This window comes from Molothrus aeneus, unplaced genomic scaffold (genome assembly GCF_037042795.1).
Source record: "Molothrus aeneus isolate 106 unplaced genomic scaffold, BPBGC_Maene_1.0 scaffold_30, whole genome shotgun sequence".
NCBI classification, from domain to species: Eukaryota; Metazoa; Chordata; class Aves; order Passeriformes; family Icteridae; genus Molothrus; species Molothrus aeneus.
This window is the reverse complement of record NW_027098964.1, coordinates 337,055-364,958: the sequence shown is the minus strand read 5'-3', so window position 1 is coordinate 364,958 and position 27,904 is coordinate 337,055. Positions and strand designations below refer to the sequence as shown.

Sequence of the window (27,904 nt, the reverse complement as noted above, 5' to 3'; positions counted from 1 at the left end):
GGAGGAGGAGGAGGAAGAGGAGGAGGAGGAGGAGGAGGAGGAGGAGGAGGAGGAGGAGGAGGAGGAGGGTGGGGCAGCTGTGGTGGCATCACCCAAGGTGGCACCACCTGTGAGTGGGGAAGGTTGAGGAGGTCCCGAGATGGCACCACCCTTCATTGTTGGGGACACTGAGGAGGTCCTGAGATGGCACCACCCTTCATTGTTGGGGACATCGAGGAGATCCCAAGGTGGCACCACCCTTCATTGTTGGGGACATTGAGGAGGTCCCAAGGTGGCACCACCCTTGGTTGTGGTGGGGACATTGAGGTAGTCCTAAGATGGACAATGGACCACCACAACCATGCTCCCCACCACCGTTATTCCCACCACGATGACCACGATGACCCCACCACCCCCACGACCACTCCAGTCCCATGACCACCATGACCACCATGGCCACCATGACCCCACCACCCCCATGCCCACTCCAGTCCCATCAGCACCATGGCCACCATGACCCCACCACCCCACAACCACCCCCATGACCACTCCAATCCCATGGACCACCACGAACCATCACGACCCCACCACTCCCATCACCGCCATGACCACCATGACCCCACCATCCCCACAACCACCTCCAGCACCTTCTCCCGCCCCACGGACGGGGCAGGAGGACACATTCCATGCTGGCGTTGGACCTTGGCCTTCAGCCAATTCCCGCCCCACCCTTCCCAGGCTAAAATCAACATTTTTGTGTCTTGGCAACCAGGAACGGGGACAAAGTCCCCAACACCTGGAGGTGCGGCCAGGTGTGGCCCCAAACACACCTGGCAGGTGCTGGAATGCGGTGGGAGTGTCCCCGGTCGGGGTAAGGTGGGTGTGGGGCTGTCACCTCCAAAAACAGCTCCAAAAAGGTGGTGGGGGAGGTTTGTCCCCTCCCCCAAGCCATCGCTGGGGTGGTCCCAGTACAAACCAGTGACACCAGAGATGTTTGAGTGGCTTCATTGAGACAGAGGGGGTCCAGCCCCCTTTTTTGGGTGGGGGGGGATCTTCACCCTTGAATCTGGGGACAAAGGGAGGTGGGGACATGGCCTTGGAGATGGGGACATGGCCTTGGAGGTGGGGACATGACCTTTCAGGTGGGGTCAGGACCCAAAAGTGCTGCTGGAGGTGAGGTCCTCAGGTCCCAAAAGTGGGGTCATGACCCAAAAGTGCTCAGAGGAAGAGGAGGAGGGATACAGGAGGAGGATGAAGATGAGGGCAGGGGGTCAAGGTGCCCCCCAGGAGAAGGTCCAGGTTGTCCTGCAGTGCTGGGGGGGGGGGGGGAACAACCTCATTCCATGGGGTTGATGATGGGGGTTATGATGACGATGATGGTGATGATGGTGATGGTGGAAATTGCGTTGATGATGGTGATGGTGGTGATGGTGATGATGGTGATGATGGTGACCATATTGGTCATGACAATAATAACGGTGATGATGATAATGGTGGTGATCATGAAGAAGATTTTGATGCTGATCATGGTCACGATGATGATGATGATGTTGATGTTAGTAACACTGGTGGCATTGACGATGACGATGATGATGATGGTAAAGTTCTGGTGGTGGAAATCACCACCCCACCGGATCTCATAGCTCCGTGACGAACCTCTCCGGCCGCGGGATTTGGATCTGTTGGGACGTGACGGAGAAGATTCGGTGGAGAATGGGACGTCAGGAACACCTGGGGTGTCCCCGCCGCCCTGGCCCCACCACGGCAGGAGAGCAGGGGGAACTCACTGGCACCGAAGCGTCCACGGCCTCAAGGTTGACTGGGTGGTCGTCCTGGAGCTGCACATCTGTGGGACAGGAGGGTTCAGTGGTGGTGCTTGGGGTGGGGATGGGGGGCAACAACAACCGACCCCACCACCCCTGTGGGGTCACCAGAGACCCCCCCCACCCCACCCCACTCCACGCCCACCTTGGTTCCGGAAGCTGAAGCTCCCTTGGGGGCTCCACTCCTCGCTGATGTTCTGGTACCAATTCTCCATCATCTCCTGCTCGGCCCTGGGGATGGGTCAGGGGGTGCTGGGGGTCGCCACCAGCAGCTCCATCCCTGCCTGGACCCCCCCCAGCTCCTCCACAACCCCGCAAAGGACCAAGGTCCCCCCCCCTCAACCCTCAGGACCTCATTGAGGATGAGGAACATCTTGGAAACCACCAACCCAACGAGATGTCCCACCACAGGGAGACCTCCCAACGTGTCCCCTCTCACCTGTCAAAGGACCCAGATTTCCGAGCTCGGAAGAGGAAGACGGAGAGGACGATGACCACGATGACCAGGATGGCCACGGTCAAGCCCAGGCCCATGGCCAGTTTGCTGACCCGTGATGCGCAGCGGTCACCTTGGTACCAGTACAGGTGGGTCTCATCACAGCTGGTGGGGTGGGACAAGGAGGTCAACCCAAAGATGGGACCCCCCCCCAGAAGAAACCTCTCCCACCCCAACCCCATTTCTGCAGCCTCAAACCCTGTTAGATGCGAGACTCTGCTCCACCTCAGGGGATTTAACCCTGGAGAAGACCATGGAGATCCATCAGAAGGTTTGGATCCACCTGGAGGAAGACCTGACACCAACCTCAATAATTTTGGACCTCTTGTTCTGCAGAGGAAACCTCGGAGGTGGGCCTGGAGTTACACCAGAAGGGTTGGATCCAGGTTGGACCAAGACCCTGCTCCAACTCTGATGGTTCTTGACCCATTTCCATGCCCAAAGGAGCTCGGAAAGGATTCTGAAGATCCACCAGAGGCTTGGATCCATGTGGACCAAAACCCTGAAGATTCCTGACCCATTTCCATGCAGGAAACAGCTTGGACGTGACCATGGAGATCCACCACGTGGACCAAGACCCTGCTCCAACCCTGACGATTCCTGACCCATTTCCATGCAGGAAACAGCTTGGACGTGACCGTGGAGATCCACCTGAAGTGTGGGACAGTTTTGGAGGAGGAGGATGAGTTTCCTTCAGCCCTTACAAGCACTGAGGACCTCCGCGGGTGATGTGGCACGTCCCACGGTGGCAGTCGATGGTGCCGGCGGTGCCCGGCGTGCAGTTGGACATGCAGGACAACCCGGAGCTTGTCAGGTTGGGGAAGAAGAATTCCTGGTAGCCCTCAGGTGCCTGGCTCTGGCAGTAGGCTGGAGAGGGGACAGAGGTCATCTGGAGCTGCTTTGGAGACCCCAACCTGCGTAGACCCCCACCGTCCACTCACCATCTCCATCAAATTCCAGCGTGGCGCTGGTGATGTTCACCTCGGAGGGGTTGAAGCACAGGTCACCTGCAAGAGAGGTCCAACAGGTGGAGGACGCAGCCCCACAGCCCCTCTCTGGGGTGTCCAGGGTGGTTTGGGTGGGTGGGAAGGTGTCCCCCCCACCCCATGGGTGGCCCTGGTTGTCCCCAGCCCCGCGGTGGGAAGGCGGCAAGGTACCGTCGGTGCAGTTGAACTGTGCGGCTGCCACCTCGATCTTCTCCTGCACTTTGGCCGTGATGTTCTGGAGCCTCTGCTGGCTCTGGGAGGTCACCAGCAGGGACACGATGATGGCGTGATCCACCACCACGCTGCCAGGCCTGGACAGAAGCGCCACCGCCGCGATCTGAGCACCCTTTCCCCATGGAGTGACCCCAAAATCGCCGTCCTGGAGACCCCAGCGCTCACCTGAGACTGTTCACCTTGATGCCCTTGTAGCCCTCAATGCCGGCGTAGACCGCGCCCATCTGAGAAGAGAAGATGTCTCCAGGTGGGACCGTTGGGTCCCTTCCCCTCTCACCCTCCTGGATCTCCCTCATTTTGGGTGTCCCCACCCCAAAATCCATCCCGGTGGACTTGGAGAACACCAGGCAAGAACCTGGAGAAGTCCTTGGAGAACTTGGGATGCACCTGGCTGCTCCGCCAGGTAGATCCTGACCTCAGGTGCGGTTCTCGTGTCCCTTTACCTGCTTGGTGAAGTCCTGGACGAACTCCTTGTATGCGGATGAGCTGGTGTTCTCAAGGTCCTCGGTGAAGTCCCGGTTGGTGACGCGCAGCTCCACCTGCACCGTCCCGTTGGTCTCTGGGAATGGTCCAAAACCATCCCATGAAGGAGGGAGGAGCAGAGGGACCTTCCCAGGCAGGTGGGACCCATAAATCTCCCCCTAAACCCCCTGAATTTGGGGGTCGTTTGTGAAGGAACCAGGAGAAACGTCCTCCACCCATCGGGAGAGACCATTGGTGATCCCAGCAAGGACTGGGCCGGGTCCCATGTCCCAAAATTCCCACCTGGTCCTCCCAGGTGGATCCTGATCCTGACGTGGGTCGTCACCCACGTCTCCAAAAAATTTCCAGGTGAGCATCTCAGGTAGATCCCACCTCACCCTGGTGGAATCACCGCCTCCTCCCAAACTTTTGGGTTCTGAGAGACTCTGATGATTCTTGACCCGTTTTTTTCCAAGCAGAAAACAGCTTGGAAATGACCATGGAGGTCCACCTGAAGGGTTGGATCCATGTGGGACAGCTTTGGAGGAGGGACCTACAGAGGAGGTTCTTCGAGGTACGGTCACACCCGGAGAACACCTCCAGATCTTCCTCACCCATCAGATCTCAGCCCAGCTTTGGGTACAAACCAAAAAAAAAGACAGAGCTCCTACCGGCCGTGGTCTCGATGGTGTTGCTGATGTCCTCACACCGGGCCCCGGTGAAGCCCAGGGGACACTGGCAGTGGCCGTTGACCCAGGTGCCACCGTTGCTGCAGATCCCTGGAAGGAGAGGGAGATGCAGGAGGAGGAACCAGAATGGACGTGGAAAGGAGCCAGGGGGAAAGGAGGGGTGGGAAGTACCTGGAGTGGTGGTGGAGTGGGGAGTGGTGGTGGTGGTGGTGGAGATGGTGGTGGTGGTGGTGGTGATGGTGGTTCTACGGGTGGTCCTAGGTGTGGTGGTGGTGGTGGTTGTATGGTTGGAGGTGGTGGTCATTTGGGTGGTGGTGGTGGTCCCAGAGATGGTGGTGTTGGTCCCAGAGATGGTGGTGGTGGTGCCAGAGATGGGGGTGGTGGTCCCAGGGGTGGTGATGCTCCCAGGGATGGTGGTCCCAGGGGTGGTGATGGTCCCAGGTGTGGTGGTGTTGGCCCCAGGGGTGGTGGTGGTCCCAGGGAAGGTGGTCCCAGGAATGGTGGTGGTGGTCCCAGGGGTGGTGGTGGTCCCAGGGATGGTGGTGGTGGTGGTGGTCCCAGGTGTGGTGGAGTTGGCCCCAGGGGTGGTGGTGGTCCCAGGGAAGGTGGTCCCAGGAATGGTGGTGGTGGTCCCAGGGGTGGTGGTGGTCCCAGGGATGGTGGTGGTGGTGGTGGTCCCAGGTGTGGTGGTGTTGGCCCCAGGGGTGGTGGTGGTCCCAGGGAAGGTGGTCCCAGGAATGGTGGTGGTGGAAATGGTCTCAGGAGTGGTGAAGTTGGTCTCAGGGGTGATGGTGGTCCCAAGGGTTGTGGTGGTCCCAGGGATGGTGGTGGTTTCAGGGATGATGGTGGTGGTCCCAGGAGTGATGGTGGTGTTGATCTCAGGAGTGGTGGAGTTGGTCCCAAGGGTGGTGCTGGAGGTCCCAGGGAAGGTGGGCGTGGTCCCAGGGGTGGTGGTCCCAGGGGTGGTGGTCCCAGAGATGGGGGTGGTGGTCCCAGGGGTGGTGATGGTCCCAGGGGTGGTGTTCCCAGGGATGGTGATTGTCCCAGGGAAGGTGGTCCCAGGAATGGTGGTGGTGGTGGTCCCAGGGGTGGTGGTGGTTCCAGGGGTGGTGGTGGTGTTGGTCTCAGGAGTGGTGGAGTTAGTCTCAGGGGTGGTGATGGTCCCAGGGGTGGTGATGGTCTCAGGGATGGTGGTGGTGGTGGTGGTGGTCCCAGGTGTGGTGGTGTTGGCCCCAGGGGTGGTGGTGGTCCCAGGGAATGTGGTCCCAGGAATGGTGGTGGTGGAAATGGTCTCAGGAGTGGTGAAGTTGGTCTCAGGGGTGATGGTGGTCCCGAGGGTTGTGGTGGTCCCAGGGGTGGTGGTGGTTTCAGGGATGATGGTGGTGGTCCCAGGAGTGATGGTGGTGTTGATCTCAGGAGTGGTGGAGTTGGTCCCAAGGGTGGTGCTGGAGGTCCCAGGGAAGGTGGGGGTGGTCCCAGGGGTGGTGGTCCCAGGGATGGTGATGGTCCCAGGGGTGGTGGTCCCAGGGATGGTGGTGGTGGTGGTCCCAGGGGTGGTGGTGGTTCCAGGGGTGGTGGTGGTGTTGGTCTCAGGAGTGGTGGAGTTAGTCTCAGGGGTGGTGGTGGTCCCAGGGGTGGTGGTGGTCCCAGGGATGGTGGTGGTGGTGGTGGTCCCAGGTGTGGTGGTGTTGGCCCCAGGGGTGGTGGTGGTCCCAGGGAAGGTGGTCCCAGCAATGGTGGTGGTGGTCTCAGGACTGGTGGTGGAAATGGTCTCAGGAGTGGTTGTCTCAGGCGTGGTGGTCCCAGGGAAGATGGTGGTCATCTCAGGACTGCTGGAGATCCCAGGGAAGGTCCTGGTGGTCTCAGGACTGGTGGTTTCAGGGGTGGTCATGGAGGTACCAGGGAAGGTCATGGTGGTCCCAGGGAAGGTCATGGTGGTCTCAGGGAACGTTGCTGTCTCAGGGCTGGTGTCTGTCCCAGGTGTTCTCGTCGTGGTCCCAGGGAAGGTGGTGGTGGTGGCCTCAGAGAAGGTGATGGTGGTGTCAGGGACTGTGGTGGTGCCAGGGGTGGTAGAAATGGTCTCAGGGATGGTGGAGATTTCAGGGATGGTCATGGTGGTGGTCCCAGGGATGGCGGTGATGGTCTCAGGACTGGTGGTGGTTTCAGAGAAGGTGCTGATGGTCTCACCAAAGGTGGTTTCAGGGATGGTCATGGTGGTGCCAGGGCTGATGGAGGTCCCAGGGAAGGTGGGGGTGGTCTCAGTGAGGCTGGTGAACTCAGGACCGGTGGTTTCATGGAATGCCGTGGTGGTCCCTGGGGTCGCGGTGGTGTCAGGGATGGTGGTGGTGGTCTCAGAAGTGGTGGAGATCCCAGGGGTGGTCATGGTGGTCCCAGGGAAGGTCATGGTGGTCCCAGGGATGGTCGTGATGGTGCCAGAAGTTGTGGTTGTCTCAGGCATGGTGGTGCCAGGGAAGGTGGTGGTCATCTCAGAACTGCTGGAGACCCCAGGGGAGGTGCTGGTGGTCTCAGAGAGGGTGGTGGCCTCAGGACTCGTGGTGGTCTCAGGGGTGTTAGAAACAGTCTCAAAACTGGTGGAGATCCATGGGTCACTGGTGGTTTTAGGGAGGCTAGAAATGGTCTCCAGACTGGTGGTAGTCCATGAACCACTGGTGGCCTCCAGACTGGTGGTCTCAGGGATGGTTGTGGTGGTCTCAGGGACAGTGGTGTAAATGGTCTCAAGAGTGGTGGAGGACCATGGGTCACTGGTGGCCTCAGGATTGGTGGTCTCAGGGATGGTGGTGATGGTGTCAAGAGTGGTGGAAATGGTCTCAGGACTGGTGGTGGTCCATGGGTAACTGGCGGTCTGAGAACTGGTGGTCTCAGGGATGGTGGTGGTGGTCACAGGCATGGTTCTGATGGTCTCAGGACTGATCACGGAGGTGTCAGGGGTGGTGGAAATGGTCTCTGGACTGGTGGAGGTCCAAGGGTCACTGGTAGCCATCCATGGGTCACTGGTGGTCTCAGGGTTGGTCATGGTGGTCTCAGGCATGGTAGAAATGGTCTCAGGACTGGTGGGAATCCATTGGTCACTGGTGGTCTGAGGCCTGGTGGTCCCAGGGAAGAGAGTGGTGGAAATGGTCTCAAGTCCGCTGGTGGTCCATGAGTCACTGGTGGTGGCCCATTGGTCACTGGTGGTATCAGGACTGGTGGTGGTGGTGTCAAGAGTCATGGTGGTCTCAGGAATGGTCCTGGTGGTCTCAGGGATGGTCCTGGTGGTCTCAGGGATGTTCGTGGTGGTGTCAGAGGTGGTGAAAATGGCCTCAGGACTGGTGTTGGTCCACGGGTCAGTGGTGGAATCAGGGATGGTCGAGGTGCTGTCAGGGGTGGTAGAAATGGACTCAAGACTGGTGGAGGTCCATTGGTCACTGGTGGTCATCCATGGGTCAGCAGTGGTCTCAGGACTGGTGGTCTCAGGAGTGGTTGTGGACTTGTCCAGGGTGGTAGAAATGGTCTCAGGAGTGGTGGAAGTCCATTGGTCACTGGTGGTCTCCAGACTGGTGGTCTCAGGAATGGTCATGGAGGTCTCAGTGAAGGTCGTGGTGGTCTCAGGGGTGGAAGAAATGACCTCAAGACTGGTGGTGGCCCATGGCTCACTGGTGATCTCAGGACTGGTGGTCTCAGAGGTGGTCGTGGAGATCTCAGGTGTGGTGGAAATGTTCTCCAGAGTGGTGGTGGTCCATTGGTCACTGGTGGCCTCAGGATTGGTGGTCTCAGGGACAGTTCTGGTGGTCTCAGGGATGGTCATGTCGGTGTCAGGGTTGGTGGAAATGATCTCAAAGCTGGTGGTGGTCCATTGGTCACTGGTGGCCTCCAAACTGGTGGTCTCAGAGAAGGTTGTGGTGGTCTCACGGGTACTAGGAACTGTCTCAGGATTGGTGGACATCCATGAGCCACCGGTGGTCTCAGGGATGGTCATGATGGTCCCAGGGATGGTTGTGGTGGTCTCAGGGGTGGTAGAAATGGTCTCAAGACTGGTGGTGGTCCATGGGTCACCAGTGGCCTCCAGACTGGTGGTCTCAGGGATGGTGGTGGGGCTCTCAGGGGTCTTCGAAACTGTCTCAGAACTGGTGGTGGTCCATGGGCCACCGGTGGCCTCAGGAATGGTTGTGGTGGTCTCAGGAGGGGTAGAAATGGTCTCAAGAGTGGTGGTGGCCCATTGGTCACTGGTGGTCTCTGGATTGGTGGCCTCAGGGATGGTGAAAATGGTCTCAGGACTGGTGGTGGCCCAGGGAGCACTAGTGGTCCATGGGTCACTGGTGGTCTCAAGGTTGGTCATGGTGGTCTCAGCAATGGTAGAAACGGTCTCAAAACTGGTGGAAGTCCATTGGTCCCTGGTGGTCTCAACACTGGTGGTCTCAGGGGTGGTAGAAATGGTCTCAAGAGTGCTGGAGATCCATGGGTCACTGGTGGTCTCAGAACTGGAGGTCTCAGGGATGGTTGTGGTGGTGTCTGGAGTGCTGGAAATGGTCTCAAGGCTGGTGGAGATCCATGAGTCACCGGTGGTGGTCCATGGGTCACTGATGGCCTCCAGACTGGTGGTCTCAGGGATTGTCTTGGTGGTCCTAGGGATGGTGGTGGTGTTGTCAGGCTTGGTGGAAATGGTCTCAAAGATGCTGGTGGTCCATGGGTCACTGGTGGCCTCTGGATTGGTGGTCTCAGGGATGGTTGTGGTGGTCTCAGGGAGGGTAGAAATGGACTCAGGACTGGTGGAAGTCCATTGGTCACTGGTGGTCTCAGGGACAGTTCTGGTGGTCTCAGGGACAGTGGTGGAAATGGTCTCAGGGCTGATGGAGATCCATGGGTCACGGGTGGTCTCAGGGATGGTGGTGGTGGTCTCAGGGGTCTTAGGAACTGTCTCAGGATTGGTGGCTGTCCATGGGCCACCGGTGGTCTCAGGGACGGTCATGGTGGTCTCAGGAGAGGTAGAAATGGTTTCAAGACTGGTGGAAGTCCATTGGTCACTGGTGGTCTGAGGCCTGGTGGTCTCAGGGACAGTTGTGGTGGAAATGGTCTCAAATCCGCTGGTGGTCCATGAGTCACGGGTGGTGGCCCATTGGTCACTGGTGGTCTCAGGGATGGTTGTGGTGGTCTCAGGGGTGGTGGAAATGATCTCAAAGCTGCTGGTGATCCATGGGTCACTGGTGGCCTCCAGACTGGTGGTCTCAGGGGTGGTCGTGGAGATCTCAGGTGTGGTGGAAATGTTCTCAAGACTGGTGGCGGTCCGTGGGTCACTGGTGGCAATCCATGCATCACTGGTGGCCTCAGGGATGGTTGTGGTGGTCTCAGGGGTGGTAGAAATGGTCTCAGGACTGGTGGGAATCCATTGGTCACTGGTGGTCTGAGGCCTGGTGTTCTCAGGGAAGGTTGTGGTGGTCACAGGGGTCTTAGAAACTGTCTCAGGGCTGGTGGAGATCCATGGGTCACTGCTGGTCTCAACACTGCCGGTCTCAGGGATGGTGGTGGTTGTCTCAGGCATGGTGGAAATGGTCTCATGACTCATGGTGGTCCATTGGTCACTGGTGGTGCTCCATGGGTCAGTGGTGGTCTCAGGACTGGTGATCCCAGGGATGGTCGTGGAGGTGTCCAGGGTGGTAGGAATGATTTCAAAACTGGTGGAAGTCCATTGGTCACTGGTGGTCTCAGGAACGGTCATGGAAGTCTCAGTGAAGGTCGTGGTGGTCTCAGAGGTGAAAGAAATGGTCTCAAGACTGGTGGATGACCATTGGTCACTGGTGGTGGCCCATGGCTCACTGGTGATCTCAGGACTGGTGGTCTCAGGGGTGGTTGTGGAGATCGCAGGTGTGGTGGAAATGTTCTCAAGAGTGGTGGAGGTCCATGGGTCACTGGTGGCAATCCATGCATCACTGGTGGTCTCAGGGATGGTCATGGTGGTCTCAGGGGTGGTAGAAATGGTCTCAGGACTGGTGGGAATCCATTGGTCACTGGTGGTCTCAGGGAAGGTTGTGGTGGAAATGGTCTCAAATCCGCTGGTGGTCCATGAGTCATGGGTGGTGGTCCATTGGTCACTGGTGGCCTCAGGATTGGTGGTCTCAGGGACGGTTCTGGTGGTCTCAGGGATGGTCCTGGTGGTCTCAGGGATGGTCATGGTGGTCTCAGGGATGTTCGTGGTGGTGTCAGAGTTGGTGGAAATGATCTCAAAGCTGGTGGTGGTCCATGGGTCACTGGTGGCCTCCAGACTGCTGGTCTCAGGGATGGTGGTGGGGGTCTCAGGGGTCTTAGAAACTGTCTCCGGACTGGTGGAGATCCATGGGTCACTGGTGGAATCAGGGATGGTCGAGGTGCTGTCAGGGGTGGCAGAAATGGACTCAAGAGTGGTGGAAGTCCATGGGTCACTGGTGGTCTCAACACTGGTGATCTCAGGGATGGTGGTGGTGGTCTCAGGCATGGTCATGGAGGTCTCAGTGAAGGTCGTGGTGGTCTCAGGGGTGGAAGAAATGACCTCAAGACTGGTGGTGGCCCATGGCTCACTGGTGATCTCAGGAGTGGTGGTCTCAGGGGTGGTCGTGGAGATCTCAGGTGTGGTGGAAATGTTCTCAAGAGTGGTGGAGGTCCAAGGGTCACTGGTGGCCATCCATGGGTCACTGGTGGTCTCAGGGATGGTCATGGTGGTCTCAGGGATGGTTCTGGTGGTCTCAGGGATGTTCGTGGTGGTCTCAGGGCTGGTGGAAATGATGTCAAGGCTGCTGGTGGTCCATGGGTCACTGGTGGCCTCCGGACCGGTGGTCTCAGGGATGGTGGTGGTGGTGTCCAGGGTGGTAGAAATTGCCTCTAGACTGGTAGAGATCCATGGGTCACTGGTGGCATGTGGACTCTTGGTCCCAAGCATGGTGGTCTCAGGGATGGTGGTGGCGGTCTCAGGGATGGTGGAAATGGTCTCAAGAGTGGTGGATGCCCATTGGTCACTGGTGGTCTCAGGACTGGTGGTCTCGGGGATGGTTATGGTGGTGTCAGGGTTGGTAGAAATGGTTCCAGGGATGGTTGTGGTAGGGTCAGGGGTAATAGAAATGGTCTCAAGACTGGTGGTGGTCCATGCGTCACTGGAGGTCTCAGGGATAGTGGAGGTGGACTCAAGTATGGTAGAAATGGTCTCAAGACTGGTGGAGGTCCATTGGTCACTGGTGGAGGTCCATTGGTCACTGGTGATCTCAGGACTGGTGGTCGTGGAGATCTCAGGGATGGTCGTGGTGGTCTCAGGGCTGGTGGAAATGGTCTCAGGACCAGTGGAGGTCCATGGGTCACTGGTGGCCATCCATGGGTCACTGGTGGTCTCAGGGATGTTCGTGGTGGTGTCAGGGTTGGTGGAAATGATCTCAAAGCTGCTGGTGGTCCATGGGTCACTGGTGGCCTCCAGACTGCTGGTCTCAGGGATGGTGGTGGGGGTCTCAGGGGTCTTCGAAACTGTCTCTGGACTGGTGGAGATCCATGGGTCACTGGTGGAATCAGGGATGGTCGAGGTGCTGTCAGGGGTGGCAGAAATGGACTCAAGAGTGGTGGAAGTCCATGGGTCACTGCTGGTCTCAACACTGGTGATCTCAGGGATGGTGGTGGTGGTCTCAGGCATGGTCATGGAGGTCTCAGTGAAGGTCGTGGTGGTCTCAGGGGTGGAAGAAATGACCTCAAGACTGGTGGTGGCCCATGGCTCACTGGTGATCTCAGGAGTGGTGGTCTCAGGGGTGGTCGTGGAGATCTCAGGTGTGGTGGAAATGTTCTCAAGAGTGGTGGAGGTCCAAGGGTCACTGGTGGCCATCCATGGGTCACTGGTGGTCTCAGGGATGGTCATGGTGGTCTCAGGGATGGTTCTGGTGGTCTCAGGGATGTTCGTGGTGGTCTCAGGGCTGGTGGAAATGATGTCAAGGCTGCTGGTGGTCCATGGGTCACTGGTGGCCTCCGGACCGGTGGTCTCAGGGATGGTGGTGGTGGTGTCCAGGGTGGTAGAAATGGCCTCTAGACTGGTGGAGGTCCACGGGTCAGTGGTGGCATCTGGACTCTTGGTCTCAAACATGGTGGTCTCAGGGATGGTGGAAATGGTCTCAAGACTGGTGGTGGTCCATTGGTCACTGGTGATCTCAGGACTGGTGGTTGTGGAGATCTCAGGGATGGTCGTGGTGGTCTCAGGGCTGGTGGAAATGGTCTCAGGACCAGTGGAGGTCCATGGGTCACTGGTGGCCATCCATGGGTCACTGGTGGTCTCAGGGATGTTCGTGGTGGTGTCAGGGTTGGTGGAAATGATCTCAAAGCTGCTGGTGGTCCATGGGTCACTGGTGGCCTCCAGACTGCTGGTCTCAGGGATGGTGGTGGGGGTCTCAGGGGTCTTCGAAACTGTCTCTGGACTGGTGGAGATCCATGGGTCACTGGTGGAATCAGGGATGGTCGAGGTGCTGTCAGGGGTGGCAGAAATGGACTCAAGAGTGGTGGAAGTCCATGGGTCACTGGTGGTCTCAACACTGGTGATCTCAGGGATGGTGGTGGTGGTCTCAGGGATGGTCATGGAGGTCTCAGTGAAGGTCGTGGTGGTCTCAGGGGTGGAAGAAATGACCTCAAGACTGGTGGTGGCCCATGGCTCACTGGTGATCTCAGGACTGGTGGTCTCAGAGGTGGTCGTGGAGATCTCAGGTGTGGTGGAAATGTTCTCAAGAGTGGTGGAGGTCCAAGGGTCACTGGTGGCCATCCATGGGTCACTGGTGGTCTCAGGGATGGTCATGGTGGTCTCAGGGATGGTACTGGTGGTCTCAGGGATGTTCGTGGTGGTGTCAGGGCTGGTGGAAATGATGTCAAGGCTGCTGGTGGTCCATGGGTCACTGGTGGCCTCCGGACCGGTGGTCTCAAGGATGGTGGTGGTGGTGTCCGGGGTGGTAGAAATGGCCTCTAGACTGGTGGAGGTCCACGGGTCACTGGTGGCATCTGGACTCTTGGTCTCAAACATGGTGGTCTCAGGGATGGTGGAAATGGTCTCAAGAGTGGTGGATGCCCATTGGTCACTGGTGGTCTCAGGACTGGTGGTCTCAGGGATGGTTCTGGAGGTCTCAGGGATGGTGGTGGTGGCGTCAGGGTTGGTAGAAATGGTCTCAAGACTGGTGGATGTCCATTGGTCACTGGTGGTGGTCCACGGGTCATTGGTGGCCTCCAGACTGGTGGTCTCAGGGGTGGTCATGGAGATCTCAGGGGTGTTGGAAATGGTCTCCGGACTGGTGGCGGTCCGTGGGTCATCGGTGGTCTCAGGGATGGTAGAAATGGTTTCAAGACCGGTGGAGATCCATGGGTCACTGGTGGACATCCATGGGTCACTGGTGGTCTCCAGCATCTTTGTGGTGGTCTCAGGGTTGGTTTTGGTGGTCTCGGGGATGGTGGAAATGGTCTCAGGACCGGTGGTGGCCCATGGGTCACCCTTGGTCCATGGGTCACTGGTGGTCCATGTGTCACCATTGGTCCATGTGTCACCGCTGGTCCATGTGTCACCATTGGTCCATGTGTCACCATTGGTCCATGTGTCACCATTGGTCCATGTCTCACCGGTGGTCCATGGGTCACCCTCGGTCCATGTGTCACCATTGGTCCATGTGTCACTGGTGGTCCAGGTGTCACCATTGGTCCATGTGTCACTGGTGGTCCATGTGTCACCCTCGGTCCATGTGTCACTGGTGGTCCATGTGTCACCGCTGGTCCATGTGTCACTGGTGGTCCATGTGTCACCATTGGTCCATGTCTCACCGGTGGTCCAGGGGTCACCGGTGGCTCCAGATTTGGTGGTGCCCGGTCTGGTGGTGGTTCCCGGTGTCCTGGTTTCTCCTGCGGGTTCAGCAGCCCCGGTCCCTGTGGAGACAGCAGAAGATCCCCCTATCTGAGGTGGCTTTGGCGTGTCCTGCTGTCCGGGTGCTCATTTGGAGCCTCCTCGATACCTGCAGTGCTTTGGATCCATCCCGTCCCACCTGGAGCAGGTGCGACCTTCTGGAACGTTCCCTCCAAGCCCACAACTCCTCGATTTTTGGACCAACCCTCTCCTCTTCCTCCTCTTCCTCACCCCAAGGGTGACAAAGCCCCCATTGTCCCCCACTGCCACCCCTGGATCTCCTCCAGGTGCCGTCATCGGCCTCAGGTGCCGTTATCAATTTCAGGTGAGCCCGCTATCGATCCCAGCTACGCCTTATCAGCCCCAGGTTCCTCTTATCAGCCCCGGGTTCCTCTTATCAGCCCTGGGTTCCTCTTATCAGCCCCGGGTGATCTCTTATCTCTCCCCCTCATCGTCTTCGCTTTCGTTTCTCCTGTGTCCTCCTCACCTGACACCTGTCCAGGTGAGCACCCGCCCAGGTGAGCTCCTCGGTCACCCTCAGGACCACGGGGATGCTTTGCCCTCGCCCGAGGGGGAAAAAAAAAGATTTTTCCTTTTTAATGAGGAAAAATCGAGTTTTTTCCCTCGTTAAAATGAGGAATTTTCCCAGGTTAAAATGAGGAATTTTGTCTCATTAAAATTAGGAATTTTTCCCTCGTTAAAATTCCCATCTGGGAAATTTTGCGGCTTCGTTAAGAAAATCCCGAAAGAACAAAAATAACTCCTTAAAAAAAAAACCCAAAAAAACACTTAAAACACCCCAAAAAATGGTGTTTTGAATTTGAATCCGAATTTTCCCAGCTCAGCGGCTCCTCCTCGAGGTTCTCCAGCTTTGATGAGGCCGCTCCGGCCTAATTAACGCGGCCTCTTAACGAAGCTTCCTTTAATCAACGGTCCCCCAACCGCTGGGACCGACGGGGGGTGAGGAGGAGGAGGAGGAGGAGGAAGGGGATGGGGGGGATGAGGAACCGGGAGGAGCCGGGGTGGAATTTGGGGAGGGGGCTCTGGGAATGGCACCAGGTGAAGGATGGGGACAGGTGGGGAGTGGCGCCTGAGCCACCCCTGACCCATCCCCAGGGACCCCTGACCCATTTTCATGGACCCCTGACCCATTCTCATGGACCTCCAACCCATCCCTGTAGATCCTGATCCACCTCCATGGACCCCCAACCCATTTTCATGGACCCCCGACCCATTCCCATGGATCTCTGACCCATTCCCATGGACCCCTGACCCATTCTCAGAGACCCCAGACCCATTCCCAGGGACCCCAGACCCATTCCCATGGATCCCTGACCCATTCTCAGGGACCCCTGACCCATTTTCGTGGACCTCCAACCCATCCCTGTAGATCCTGATCCACCTCCATGGACCCCCCAACCCATTTTCATGGACCCCCAACCCCTTCCCATGGACTCCTGACCCATTCTCAGGGACCCCTGACCCATTTTCATGGACCCCCGACCCATTCCCATGGACCCCCGACCCATTCCCATGGATCCCTGACCCATTTCCATGGACCCCACAATGGGATGAGACCCTGGAGAGGGAGATTTTATCCAAGGAATGGGGGGAGATGGGGGTGAACCCCCCCCCTTCCACAGGGGATCCCCGCAGAAAATCCCAAGAGGAGACAACACCGCCTCCCATTCCGCCATTTTTTTCCCAAAAAAAAAAATAAAAAAAATAAAAAAAAAAAACCCAAGAATTCCCAGCCCAACTCACCCGTTCTCCCTTCGGGGATGAAGAGGAGGAGGAGGAAGAAGAAAAAACGGAGATGAAAGATGGAAACTTTCATTTTCCCCATCACGGCTCCTCCACCGGCACCGTGCCAGCGCCGGGACGCGCTCGGAGCCGCGGGAAGGAGGAGGAGGAGGAGGAGGAGGAGGAGGAGGAACCTTTGATCCCGGAGCTGGGAAGGGACCAAACCCCCCACCCACCCCATTGGTGACGCAGCCACGGAGTGGCCAAAGCTCCTCCAGGACCTCTCCTGGACATCAGGAACCCCGTGGGGACCCTTTGGATCATCACCGGGCCGCGGCTGGGTCGCGGTTGGGTCGCGGTTGGGTCATCGTTGGTCACTGGAGGGTGACAACCACCAAACCCCATCCCGAGAAAAGACCCGGGCGGCCAAACCCAACATCTCAAACCCTTCCAAAATCCCCATGAGGGAAATCCTGGAGACCCCCCTGGAGACCCCCCCCAGCCCTCGGCACCAACCCCAACCTCCTTGGCCGCCCCTTTTCCCGCTTTTCCAGCCGCTCCCGCGCAGCTGGCGGGCGGGGACGGCTCCTTTTTCCCACCCGGAAAGCAAACATCGCTCTTTTTTTTTACTCCCCAGAGATCTGGGAGGGGTGGGAAGGGCGGGAGTTGGAATTTTGGGGGCGGCAGGAGGTCAGGTTTTATTGGATTTAGGGGTTCCGCCCCCGGCCGGTGTTTGGCCAAGGGGCGTTTTGCGGGATTTCTTCCTTTCTCCGCCGGCCGTTGGGGTCACTGTGGGTCGGTTTCGGTCCTGCTGGGTTGTGCCGGGGCTGGGAATTCCATCCAGGCCACGCCTGGACCCTCAAACCCCCACCCACAATCCCCAAAACCCCAACCGTGACCCCCAAAACTCCGATCTCGGCGTTCGAAACCCCAAGTGGTGCCCCAAAACCCCAATAGTGACCCCAAAACCCAACCTGGACTCCCAAAAACCAACTTTGGGCTTTAAAGACTCAGCTGTGTCCTCCAGGCCCCCAAACTCGATCCCAAAATGCCAACATTGACCTCAAAACCTCAATCTCAACCCTCAAACGCCCAATCTGGAACCCCGAACCCCAAACCTCCAACCACAGCTTTCAGAACCCCCAGTCTCAACATCCAAAATCCCTCATTTAACCCCAAACTTCAGCCACGATTTCAAATTCCCATCCTTGACCCCAAAACCCCAACCTTGACCCCCAAAACCCCAATCTTGACCCCCAAAACCCCAAACCCTGACCCCAAACCCCCAATTTCCACCTCCAGCGCCTCAACCATGACCTCAAACCCCCAACCCCGACCCCAAAACCACGACCCCCCCAAAACCCCCAGCCCCAAATCTTGACCCCCCAAAATCTCGACCCCCCCTTCCTTTGGGGATCCCATCCTCCCTTTTTTGGGTGATTTTTTTTTTTCAGGATATGAAATACACACGTTAATAAATATAATTTCCATGGAAATGAGGATTTTCCAGCTCCGGCCACGCTCCCAAAGCCGGATCCCAAAACCCCAAACCCCCCCCATCCCCGAGATTTCCTCTCCAAGGAGAAACCCCCCCCCAAAAAAAGGACCATGGGAGGACCTCTCCTCTCTCACAGAGGATCCCAATTCCGGCTTTTTTCCCCCCAAAAAATGAGGGTTCCGAGGGCTTCCGAGGGTCTTGGGGGGCTCCTTGGTCACCAGGCATTGGGGAAGGGTCACAGGGCTGCTGCACCTTCTGCCAGCACCTGGAAAATGGGGAGGGGGCTGAGGGTTAGGATTTGGGGTCAAAATCAGGGAGTTTGGGTCAAAATCGGGGTTCTGAAGGTCAGATTTGCGGTTTAGGGGGGGTCACGCTTGGGGTTTTGGGGGACGATGTTGGGGCTGTGAGGTCGAGGTTGGGGGTCTGAAGGTCACAGTTGGGGTTTTGAAGTTTAAAAATTTGGGGTTTGGGCTCGAATTTGGGTTTTGGGGCTCACAGCTGGGAAGTTGAGGTCAAGGTTGGACGTTTTGGGGTCAGAATTATGGATTTATGGATGATGGGGGTCGAGATAGGAGCTTTGGGGTTGAGTTGGAGTTTGGGGTTCACGGTTGGGAAGTTGGGGTCAGGGTTGGAGGTTTTGGGGGGTCGAGATAAGAGTTTTGGGGTAAAGTTTGGGGTTTTGAGGTCACGGTTTGGGTTGTGAGGTCACACTTGGGGGCTTGGACATTTTGAGGTCATTGGTTGGGGTTTTGGGGCATCACAGTTTGGGTTTTTGGGGTCAAAACTGGGCTTCCAGGTCAATTTCCAGGTCTCCAGTTCGGAGATCCAAATTGGGGTGGTGAGGTCACGGTTGGAATCTTGGGTACTTCGAGGTCATTGGCCGCGGTTTTGGAGGTCGCAATTTGGGTTTTGGGGTCAAAACTGGCGCTCCCGGTCAATTCCCAGCTCTCCAGTTTGGGTTCTGCGGATCCAAACCGGGGTTGCGAGGTCGGGGCTTGGGCATTTCGAGGCCATTTGGGGGTCAGAGGGGGATTCCAGGTGTAACTTTAGACCGAAGACCACCCCCAAAACGGCGTCGTCCCCCCCCGCCATCACCCACCGGCGCCGGGGCTTCGGCCACCTCCGAGCTGGGCTTGTAGGTGTTGTATCCGTAGGGACCTGGGAGGAGGAAGACGAGGAGGATGATGGTGACACCCCCGTGAGGGTTTTGGGGCATTTTCTCCCTCTCCACGGGTGGTTTCACCGCCCGCGTCGGGGCCCACCTTTGCCGGCGCCTCTGCCGTTGACGTGGTAGATCCCGGTGACGTGGCTGCTGCGGCCCCCGTCCGGCCAGGTGTCCTCACTGTGGAGCCGGGCAAGGTTCAGGGGGCTGGGGGTGGCGCTGGTGGAGGTGGTGGTGACCCCCAAATCTTGGTGTCCGACCACGCCCTGTGACATCCCCCCCACCCCTCACCTGGCTCCAGGTGATTTCTTCCTCCCTCGGGCCAAGCGGACGGTGAGGACGATGCAGAGGACGAGGAGGATGAGGATGGTCAGGCCCAGCCCCAGCCCCACGCCCAGGCCCAGCCCCAGTTTGCTGATGTGGGTCTGGCAGCGGTCGCCGGCCGAGAGGTACCAGGGCAGGTCCGGGCAGCTGCAGGTGACAGGGGACAGGGGACAGGTGAGACAGGTGACAGGGGACAGGTGGGACAGGGGACAGGTGACAGGTGAGACAGGTGACAGGTGACAGGGGACAGGTGACAGGGGACAGGGGACAGGGGACAGGTGAGACAGGTGAGACAGGTGAGACAGGTGACAGGGAACAGGGGACAGGTGAGACAGGTGACAGGGGACAGGTGAGACAGGTGACAGGGGACAGGGGACAGGTGAGACAGGTGAGACAGGTGACAGGGGACAAGGGACAGGGAACAGGTGACAGGTGAGACAGGGTGACAGGGGACAGGTGAGACAGGTGAGAGGTGAGAGGTGACAGGGGACAGGTGACAGGTGAGACAGGTGACAGGGGACAGGTGACAGGGGACAGGGGACAGGGGACAGGGAACAGGTGAGACAGGTGACAGGTGACAGGTGAGACAGGTGACAGGTGACAGGGGACAGGGGACAGGGGACAGGGGACAGGTGAGACAGGTGAGACAGGGGACAGGGGACAGGGGACAGGACATGAGGAGGGTCCTCAGCCCCTCCCAGGGTCGGGGGATGCCCCCAGGAACCCCCCGGAATCACAGGAGACTTCCCTTGGAGATCCTCCACCATCACCGTGGGTTGGGATTGGGGTTTGAGGTGGTCAAGGAGTTTGGGGGGGTCAAGGGTTGAGTTTGGGGGTCAAGGGTTGAGTTGGAGGGTCAAGGGTTGGGTTTGGAGGTTCATGGTTGGGTTTGAAGGGCAGGACTTGACAGGAGCCAAGGGTTGGACCATTGGGGTCAAAGTTTTGGGGTTGAAATTTTGGGGTCGAGGTTTTGGGGTCAAAGTTTTGGGGTCGAGGTTTTGGGGCCGGACTTTTGGGTTCTGGTGGGACCTTGGCCTTCAGCCATTGGCGGTGCTGAGCTCAAGAGCTCAAATCTGGGGCCAAACGCTGCCATTCAACTTCTTCGCCCCTTCTTCTCCCATTTGACCCCCGGCTTCAAGCCCCGCCTCCAGGTGTGACCGGTGGGCGTGGCCGGGGTGTGTGTGGGCGTGGCCAACTCACAAGCACTGGGGCCCGTCGCGGGTGAGGCGGCAGAGCCCGCGGTGGCAGTCGAAGGCGCCGGGGACGTTGAGGGTGCAGTTGGTGACGCAGAGGAGCCCGTGGGCCGTGCGGTGCGGGAAGTAGAACCGGCTGAAATTGGCCGGCGCGTGCCTCCGGCAGAGCTCTGGAGAAGCCAAAGCCTGGTCAGGAACCCCCCTGTCCACAGCCCACCCCTGCCACCACCAAGGGTCCGCACCAAGGGATGCCCCCCCAAAGGACACCTGGGACCACCCCAAGGGTCCACCCCAAGTGTCCATCCCAGTGTCCACCCCAAAGGTCTGTCCCAAGTGTCCACCCCAAGGGTCCATCCCAAATGTCCATCCCAAAGGTCTGTCCCAAGTGTTCATTCCAAGGGTCCATCCCAGTGTCCATCCCAGTGTCCATCCCAAGTGTCCATCCCAGTGTCCATCCCAGTGTCCACCCCAAGTGTCCATCCCAGTGTCCATCCCAGTGTCCACCCCAAGTGTCCACCTCAAGTGTCCATCCCAGTGTCCATCCCAGTGTCCATCCCAGTGTCCACCCCAAGTGTCCATCCCAGTGTCCACCCCAAATGTCCACCCCAAGTGTCCGCCCCAAGTGTCCCCAGGTGTCCCCAAGCCTCACCGGTGTCGTTGAGCGCCGGCGTGGTGGCTCTGGTGGCTCTGGCGGAGGTGGCGGTGAAGCAGAGCCCGTCTGGGAGAGGGGGAGGGCACGGGGTGGTCACTGGGGGTCACCGGAGGTGGTGGGGACAGGCCCGGGGCAGGTGGGGGTCACCTACCGGCCGAGGGGCTGCAGTTGTGGGGCTGGGACGCGGCGTTGGTCACCGCCAGCAGCTCCAGGGCTCGGCGCTCCAGGCTGGCGTTGGCGGGCAGGGGTCGCAGCCGGACGCGGTAATTGACCACCACGCTGCCGCGGCTGGGGGCGACACGGTTGGGCACGGGGGGCTTGGAGGTCCTCAGCTGGCACATCCCGTCCCATCCCGTCCCGTGGATCCCATCCCGTCCCGTCCCAGATGTTCCTCACTCATCCCAGAGGGTTTTTCTCCATCCCATCCCACCCCATCCCATCCCAGATGTTCCTCACCCATCCCAGAGGGTTTTTCTCCATCCCGTCCCATCCCGTCCTATCCCATTGATCCCATTCCATCCCAGAGGTTCCTCACCCATCACAGAGGTTCTTCTCCATCCCATCCCATCCCATCCCATCCCATCCCATCCCATCCCATCCCATCCCATCCCATCCCATCCCATCCCATCCCATCCCATCCCGTCCCACCCCATGGATCCCATCCCATGGATCCCATCCCATCCCAGATGTTCCTCACCCATCTCAGAGGTTTTTCTCCATCCCATCCCACCCCATGGATTCCATCCCGTCCCATGGATCCCATCCCATCCCAGATGTTCCTCACCCATCCCAGAGGGTTTTTCTCCATCCCGTCCCATCCTGTCCTATCCCATTGATCCCATTCCATCCCAGAGGTTCCTCACCCATTCCAGAGGTTCTTCTCCATCTCATCCCATCCCACCCCACCCCATGGATCCCATCCCAGATGTTCCTCACCCATCCCACCCCATGGATCCCATCCCATTCCAGATGTTCTTCACCCACCCCAGAGGTTTTTCCCCATCCCATCCCACCCCACCCCATGGATCCCATGGTTCCCATCCCGTTCCCACCCCATGGATTCCATCCCATCCCAGATGTTCCTCACCCATCCCAGAGATTTTTCTCCATCCCACCCCACGGATCCCATCCCAGATGTTCCTCACCCATTCCAGAGGTTTTTCTCCACCCCATCCCACCCCAATCCCACCCCTGGTCCCTCTCCCACCTCAGGCTCAGGACGTTGATCCCGCGGTAGCCGGGGACGTTCCGGTAGATCCCGTCCATCTGGGGACAGAGGGACACCGGTCACCTGGGGGGCGTCTCGGGTGGTCCCTTGGGGTGGGACCTTGGGGTCCTTCGGGATGGTCCCTCAGGATGGCCCTGGAGGCCACTTGGGATGGTCCCAAGGGTCCTTTGAGGTCCTGGGGTCTTTTGGGATGGTGCTGGGGACCCCTTGGGGTGGTCCTGAGGGTCCCTTGGGATGGGCACTTGGGATGGACACTTGGGATGGACACTTGGGATGGACCTTTGGATGGACCCTTGGATGGACATTTGGGATGGTTCTTTAGGGTGATCCTGGGGGTTCCTTGGGGTGGACACTTGGGGTGGACACTCAGGATGGACCCTTGGGGTGGTCCCAGGTGTCCTTGGTGGATCCCTTGGGGTGGACACTTGGGGTGGACACTCAGGGTGGACACTCAGGGTGGACACTTGGGATGGACCCTTGGGGTGGACACTCAGGATGGACCCTTGGGGTGGTCCTAGGGATCCCTTCATGGACCCTTGGGGTGGACACTTGGGGTGGACACTCAGGATGGACCCTTGGGGTGGTCCCAGGTGTCCTTGGTGGATCCCTTAGGGTGGACCCTTGGGATGGACACTCGGGATGGACACTCGGGATGGTTCCTTGGGGTGATCCCGGTGGTCCCTCGAGGAGCTCCCACCCACGGGGGTCTCACCGTCCGGCTGAACTCCTCGGTGAATCGCCGGTGCCCGGGGGCCGAGGCGTCCCCCATGTCCTCCGAGAAGTCCCGGTTGGTGACACGCGCCACCATGGCCACAAAGGGACCCAGCTCTGCGGGGACAGAGGTGTCCGTGACATGGACATGGGTGGGGGACACCTCGGAGGGGACAGGGGGGGCGGCAGGTGGGCGTGTCCCGCCCCTTACCTGCCGTCAGGTTGATGGTGGTGGCTCCGAACTCGCAGCGGGGACCGTCCATGTTGGGGGGGCACAGGCAGGCCGTGCCCACCCAGAGCCCCCCGTTCAGGCAGGGGTCTGGGGAGGGGGACACGAGGGTTTGGGGGACACCAAGGAGGTCACCGGGACCCCCCCAGTTCCCCCCGCTCCTCCCCAGTTACACCCAGTTGGCCCCACCATCACCACACCCCCAGTTTTGGGGTGAAAACCAGAAAAAAACCCCAATTCTTGGTGCCACCAGCACAGCCAAATTTGGGGTGTCCTCCTGGGTGGGGGGCGACACCCCCAAAATCCCCATGGATTTGGGGAGGGGTCTTCCCACCCCAGGCAGAGCCACCAGCACAGTTCCACCATCATCACACCTCCAATTTTGGGGTGAAAAACACAAAAAAACCCAATTCTTGGTGCCACCAGCACAGCCAAATTTGGGGTGTCCTCCTGGGTGGGGGGCAACACCCCCAAAATCCCCATGGATTTGGGGAGGGGTCTTCCCACCCCATCCAAAGCCACCAACCCAGTTCCATGGGACCACCATCCCAGTTCCACCAAGTTGTCTCCACCACCACCACCCCCCAGTTTTGGGGTGAAAACCACAAAAACCCCAATTCTTGGTGCCACCACCACACCCAACCTCGGGGTGTCCTCCTGGGTGGGGGGGCAAGACCCCCAAAATCTCCTGGGGTGGGGAGGAAGAGGATTTGGGGGAGGGGCTTCCCACCCAAGGCAGAGCCACCATCCCAACTCCGCCAACCACCACAACCCTCGATTTTTGGGCAAAACCACGAAAAACCCCAATCCTTGCCGCCGCCCCCACACCCACCCTTGAAGTCCCCTCCTGGGCGGGGGCGTCCCCCTCCCCAAAATCCCCACGGATTCGAGGAGGGGGCCTCCCCACCCCAACCCAAACCCACCGACCTCTGGTGGTGGGCACCGTGGTGGTCGTGGTCCTCCTGGTTCTTCTCGGCGTCACCCTCGCCCTGGCCGTGGTGGCCGCGGTGGGTCTGGGGTCTTCGCAGCGAGGCCCGGTGTAGCCGGGCGGGCAGAAGCACTCGGTGCCCACGGCGGTGCCGCCGTGGCGGCAGGCGGTGGCCGGCTCGGGGGCGGCGCAGCGAGGTCCGGTCCGGCCGGGCGGGCAGACGCAGCGGTCGCCCACGGCCGTGCTGCCGCCGGCGCAGCGGTCAGCGGGGTCGGGGGTCTCGCAGCCGCGGCCGGAGTAGCCGGGGGGACACAGGCAGTGGGTGCGGTTGGCCACGCCGCCGTTGTGGCACACGACTGCAGGGGAGGGGGACGGGGACGTGGTGAGGGGACGTCGTGGGCGGGGGGTTGTTCTTCATCCTTTGTTCACGGTGGAGGAGATTCCCCAGGACAGAGACACCCCCACCCCACCCCAGGAGCTCCATGGGAAGGAGAACCCAACCCTGGGAGTTCCATGGGAAGGAGACCCCAACCCAGAAGATCCATGGGAAGGAGACCCCCACCCCAGGAGACCCCAGAACCTCCACCCTCCTCTTCCTCCCCACCTCAGGAGACCTCTGAGAAGGAGACCCCAGCTCAGAAGATCCATGGGACAGAGACCTCCAACCCAGGAGACCCCAGAAGACCCCAGAACCTCCACCCTCCTCTTCCTCCCCATCCCAGGAGCTCCATGGGAAGAAGACCCCAACCCAGGGGACTCCAGAACCTCCACCCTCCTCTTCCTCCCCACCTCAGGAGACCCCTGAGAAGGAGACCCCCACCCCAGGAGACCCCAGGAGACCCCAGAACCTCCATCTTCCTCTTCCTCCCCATCCCAAGAGCTCCATGGGAAGAAGACCCCAACCCAGAAGATCCATGGGACAGAGACCTCCACCCCAGGAGACCCCAGAACCTCCATCCTCCTCTTCCTCCCCACCAGGAGACCCTTGAGAAGGAGACCCCACCCTTGCCATGACCCCCAGAGTGGACACCCCCTCCCCACCCCGGTGACCCCTCCCCAGCTCACGCACTGGCCGGGGGGCTGGCGCCGTGGGGCAGGTAGAGGCAGATGGTGGCCATGGTGGCCACGGTGGGGACAGTGGAGCTGGTGAGGAAGTCCCCGGTGGTCCCGGCAGAGACGTGGGACAGCGCCCTGGTGGCCTCGGTGGCGTTGGGCAGGGTGGTGGCTCCGGTGTCACTTTTTGGGGTGGTGGCCCCAGTGTCACTTTTTGGGGTGGTGGCCCCGGTGTTGTTCTCCATGCTCCTGCTGTGTCCTCCCGTGATGATCTCTGGCATGGCCGTGGTGTCACCTTCCAGGCCGGTGGCCGTGGTGTCACTCTCCGTGACGGTGGCCCTGGTGTTGTTCTCCATGGTCCTCCTGTGGCTCTCCACGGTGGTCACACTGGGGTTGCTTTTCAAGGTGGTGGCCCTGGTGCTGTTCCTCATGGCCCTGGTGCTGTTCCTCATGGCCCTGGTGGTGGCCCTGCTGTGGCTTCCCAGGCGTCCTGGTGGCACCGTCACGGTGTCACTTTCCACAGTGGTGGCCCTGGTGCTGCTTAACGTGGTGGCCACTGGTGTGGCCTCGGTGTCACCCTCCATGGGGGTGGCCTCGGTGTCACCTTCCATGGCCGTGGTCTCACCTTCCACGGCCGTGGTCTCATCCTCCATGGCCGTGGTGTCGCCTTCCACAGCTGTAGTGTCACCCTCCATGGTGGTGGCCCTGGCGTGGCTCCTCACGTGTGAGGCTGTGACATTTCTCACTGGCAGCATCGGTGTGGTGGCCATGGGGACACTTCCCCTGACCCTGGTGGCCCTCGCTGTGGTGGTCACCACGTCATGGTCCGTGCCACCATTGACCACTGTGTCCCTCTCAGTGATGGTCACCACGCCAGGGTCCGTGCTGGCCACCCCATGACTGACCGTGGTGGGGCTGACCACTCTGGTGGTCACCACGTCATGCTCCGTGCCACCATTGACCCCTGTGTCCCTCTCAGTGATGGTCACCACGCCAGGGTCTGTGCTGGCCACCCCATGACTGACCGTGGTGACCATCACATCATGTTCTGTGCCACCATTGACCGCTGTGTCCTCTTCTGTGATGGTCACCACGCCATGGTCCGTGCTGGCCACCCCATGACTGACCGTGGTGACCATCACATCATGTTCTGTGCCACCATTGACCGCTGTGTCCTCTTCTGTGATGGTCACCACGGTGACCATCCTCCTCACGCCATGGTCCGTGCTGGCCACCCCATGACTGACCGTGCTGGCGCTGACCACACCGGTGACAGTGACATTCCTTCCCACGGTGCCACCATGAGCGGTGACCACGGTGGTGCCATTGCCCTCCACAGGCCTGGCCGTGACATTCCTGGCTCTCCTCACCGATGGCCCATCCATGGTGCCACCATGAGCGGTGGTGGCCGTCACTGTGCCGTTCGTCCCCGCCGTGTCACCGACGTACAACGCCCTCCCCGCCGCCGTGGTCGCTCCCGTCCCGACGCACTCGCACCGAGGTCCCCAAGCCGTGGGGGGACACCGGCACGTCCCCTTCTCCTCCAAGGTGCCACCGTTGAGGCACGGCCCCAGCTCCTCCAGCTCCTGGCAGGTGTCCCCGCGGAACCCAGGTGGGCACACGCACCTCGTCCCAAAGGCGGTGGCCCCGTTGCGGCAGGCGCTGGCGGGGTCGCGGCGCTGGCACCGGGGTCCCCCGAAACCCGGGGGACAGTAGCAGGCTGTCCCCACGGCGGTGCCACCGTTGCGGCAGGAGCTGGCGGGGTCGGGGGTCTCGCAGAGGTGGCCGGAGTGGCCGGGGGGACAAACGCAGGTGTCCCCAACCGCGGTGCCACCGTTGGCGCAGGGGGCTGCAAGGGACGGGAGGGAGTGGGGTGGGAATGGGGACGTCACCAACTGGGGAGGGGGCTGGGGGGTTGTCCCCAAATTGGGGAGGGGGCTGGGGTTGTCCTCAAACTGGGGAGGGGGCTGGGGTTGTCCTCAAACTAGAAAAGGGAACTGGGAATCCCAAACTGGAAAAGGGAACTGGGAATCTGTCCCCAAACTGGAGATTGGACACAAAATTCTGTCCCCAAACTGGAGAAGGGACACAAGGGTTTGTCCCCAAATTGGAAAAGGGACACAAAGTTCTGTCCCCAAACTGGAGGAGAGAACTGGGAATCTGTCCCCAAACTGGAAAAGGGACACAAAGTTCTGTCCCCAAACTGGAAAAGGGACACAAGGGTTTGTCCCCAAACTGGAGAAGGGAACTGGGGTCCATCCCCTCCTGCCCCACCTGATCCCATGGATCAGCGTCCCCCAACCCAGCGCCCTCGGGAGGGGACCCACAAGCCTGGGAGGGGACATGGGGGCGTGACCCCCCCCCCCCAAAATCTGCTCCTTCAGGACCAGAACCCCCCCACCCCAAGATGGGAACAGGGGAGGGGACACAGGGTTGTGGTGGCCCCCAAAAATGTGCTGCAAGCTCATCACCGGGAATCCCCAAAAAGAGCCGAAACCCCCCAAAAAAGAGCCAAAACCGCCCAAAAATTCCCAAAAAAGGAGAGAATTCTGGAGGTGCCCCCGTCTCACCTGACAGAGCCGTCGAGGGGATGAGGAGGAGGAGGAGGAGGAAGATGAGGTTGGAGACGCTGCCACCCAACTCCAT

General features: G+C 59.7%; 1 protein-coding gene across 1 annotated transcript; it reads right to left on the bottom strand.

Moving 5' to 3' along the window:
- Positions 1-1,315: 1,315 nt before the first annotated feature.
- LOC136570308 (mucin-3A-like) lies at positions 1,316-27,904 on the bottom strand. Its single transcript, XM_066570810.1, has 23 exons — positions 27,829-27,904; positions 25,275-27,107; positions 24,205-24,561; positions 23,260-23,367; positions 23,050-23,165; positions 22,317-22,375; positions 21,261-21,397; positions 21,107-21,175; positions 20,465-20,627; positions 19,232-19,411; positions 19,041-19,120; positions 18,874-18,936; positions 4,841-14,560; positions 4,652-4,759; positions 3,962-4,077; positions 3,684-3,742; positions 3,456-3,595; positions 3,213-3,305; positions 3,003-3,165; positions 2,242-2,403; positions 1,948-2,033; positions 1,767-1,825; positions 1,316-1,585 (listed from the first exon to the last, which is right to left on the bottom strand). Exons 1-23 carry the CDS (start codon positions 27,902-27,904, stop codon positions 1,316-1,318), a joined length of 14,217 nt encoding a protein of 4,738 aa, XP_066426907.1.

Coding starts and splice junctions, on each gene's coding strand:
- LOC136570308 (XM_066570810.1), bottom strand. CDS start 27,904: ATGGAGTTGGGTGGCAGCGTCTCCAACCTCATCTTCCTCCTCCTCCTC. Junction 19,412..20,464: donor CGCGACGGGCCCCAGTGCTT/GTGAGTTGGCCA, acceptor TGTCACCTGCAG/CTGCCCGGACCTGCCCTGGT. Junction 19,121..19,231: donor AAGAAATCACCTGGAGCCAG/GTGAGGGGTGGG, acceptor CCGGCTCCACAG/TGAGGACACCTGGCCGGACG.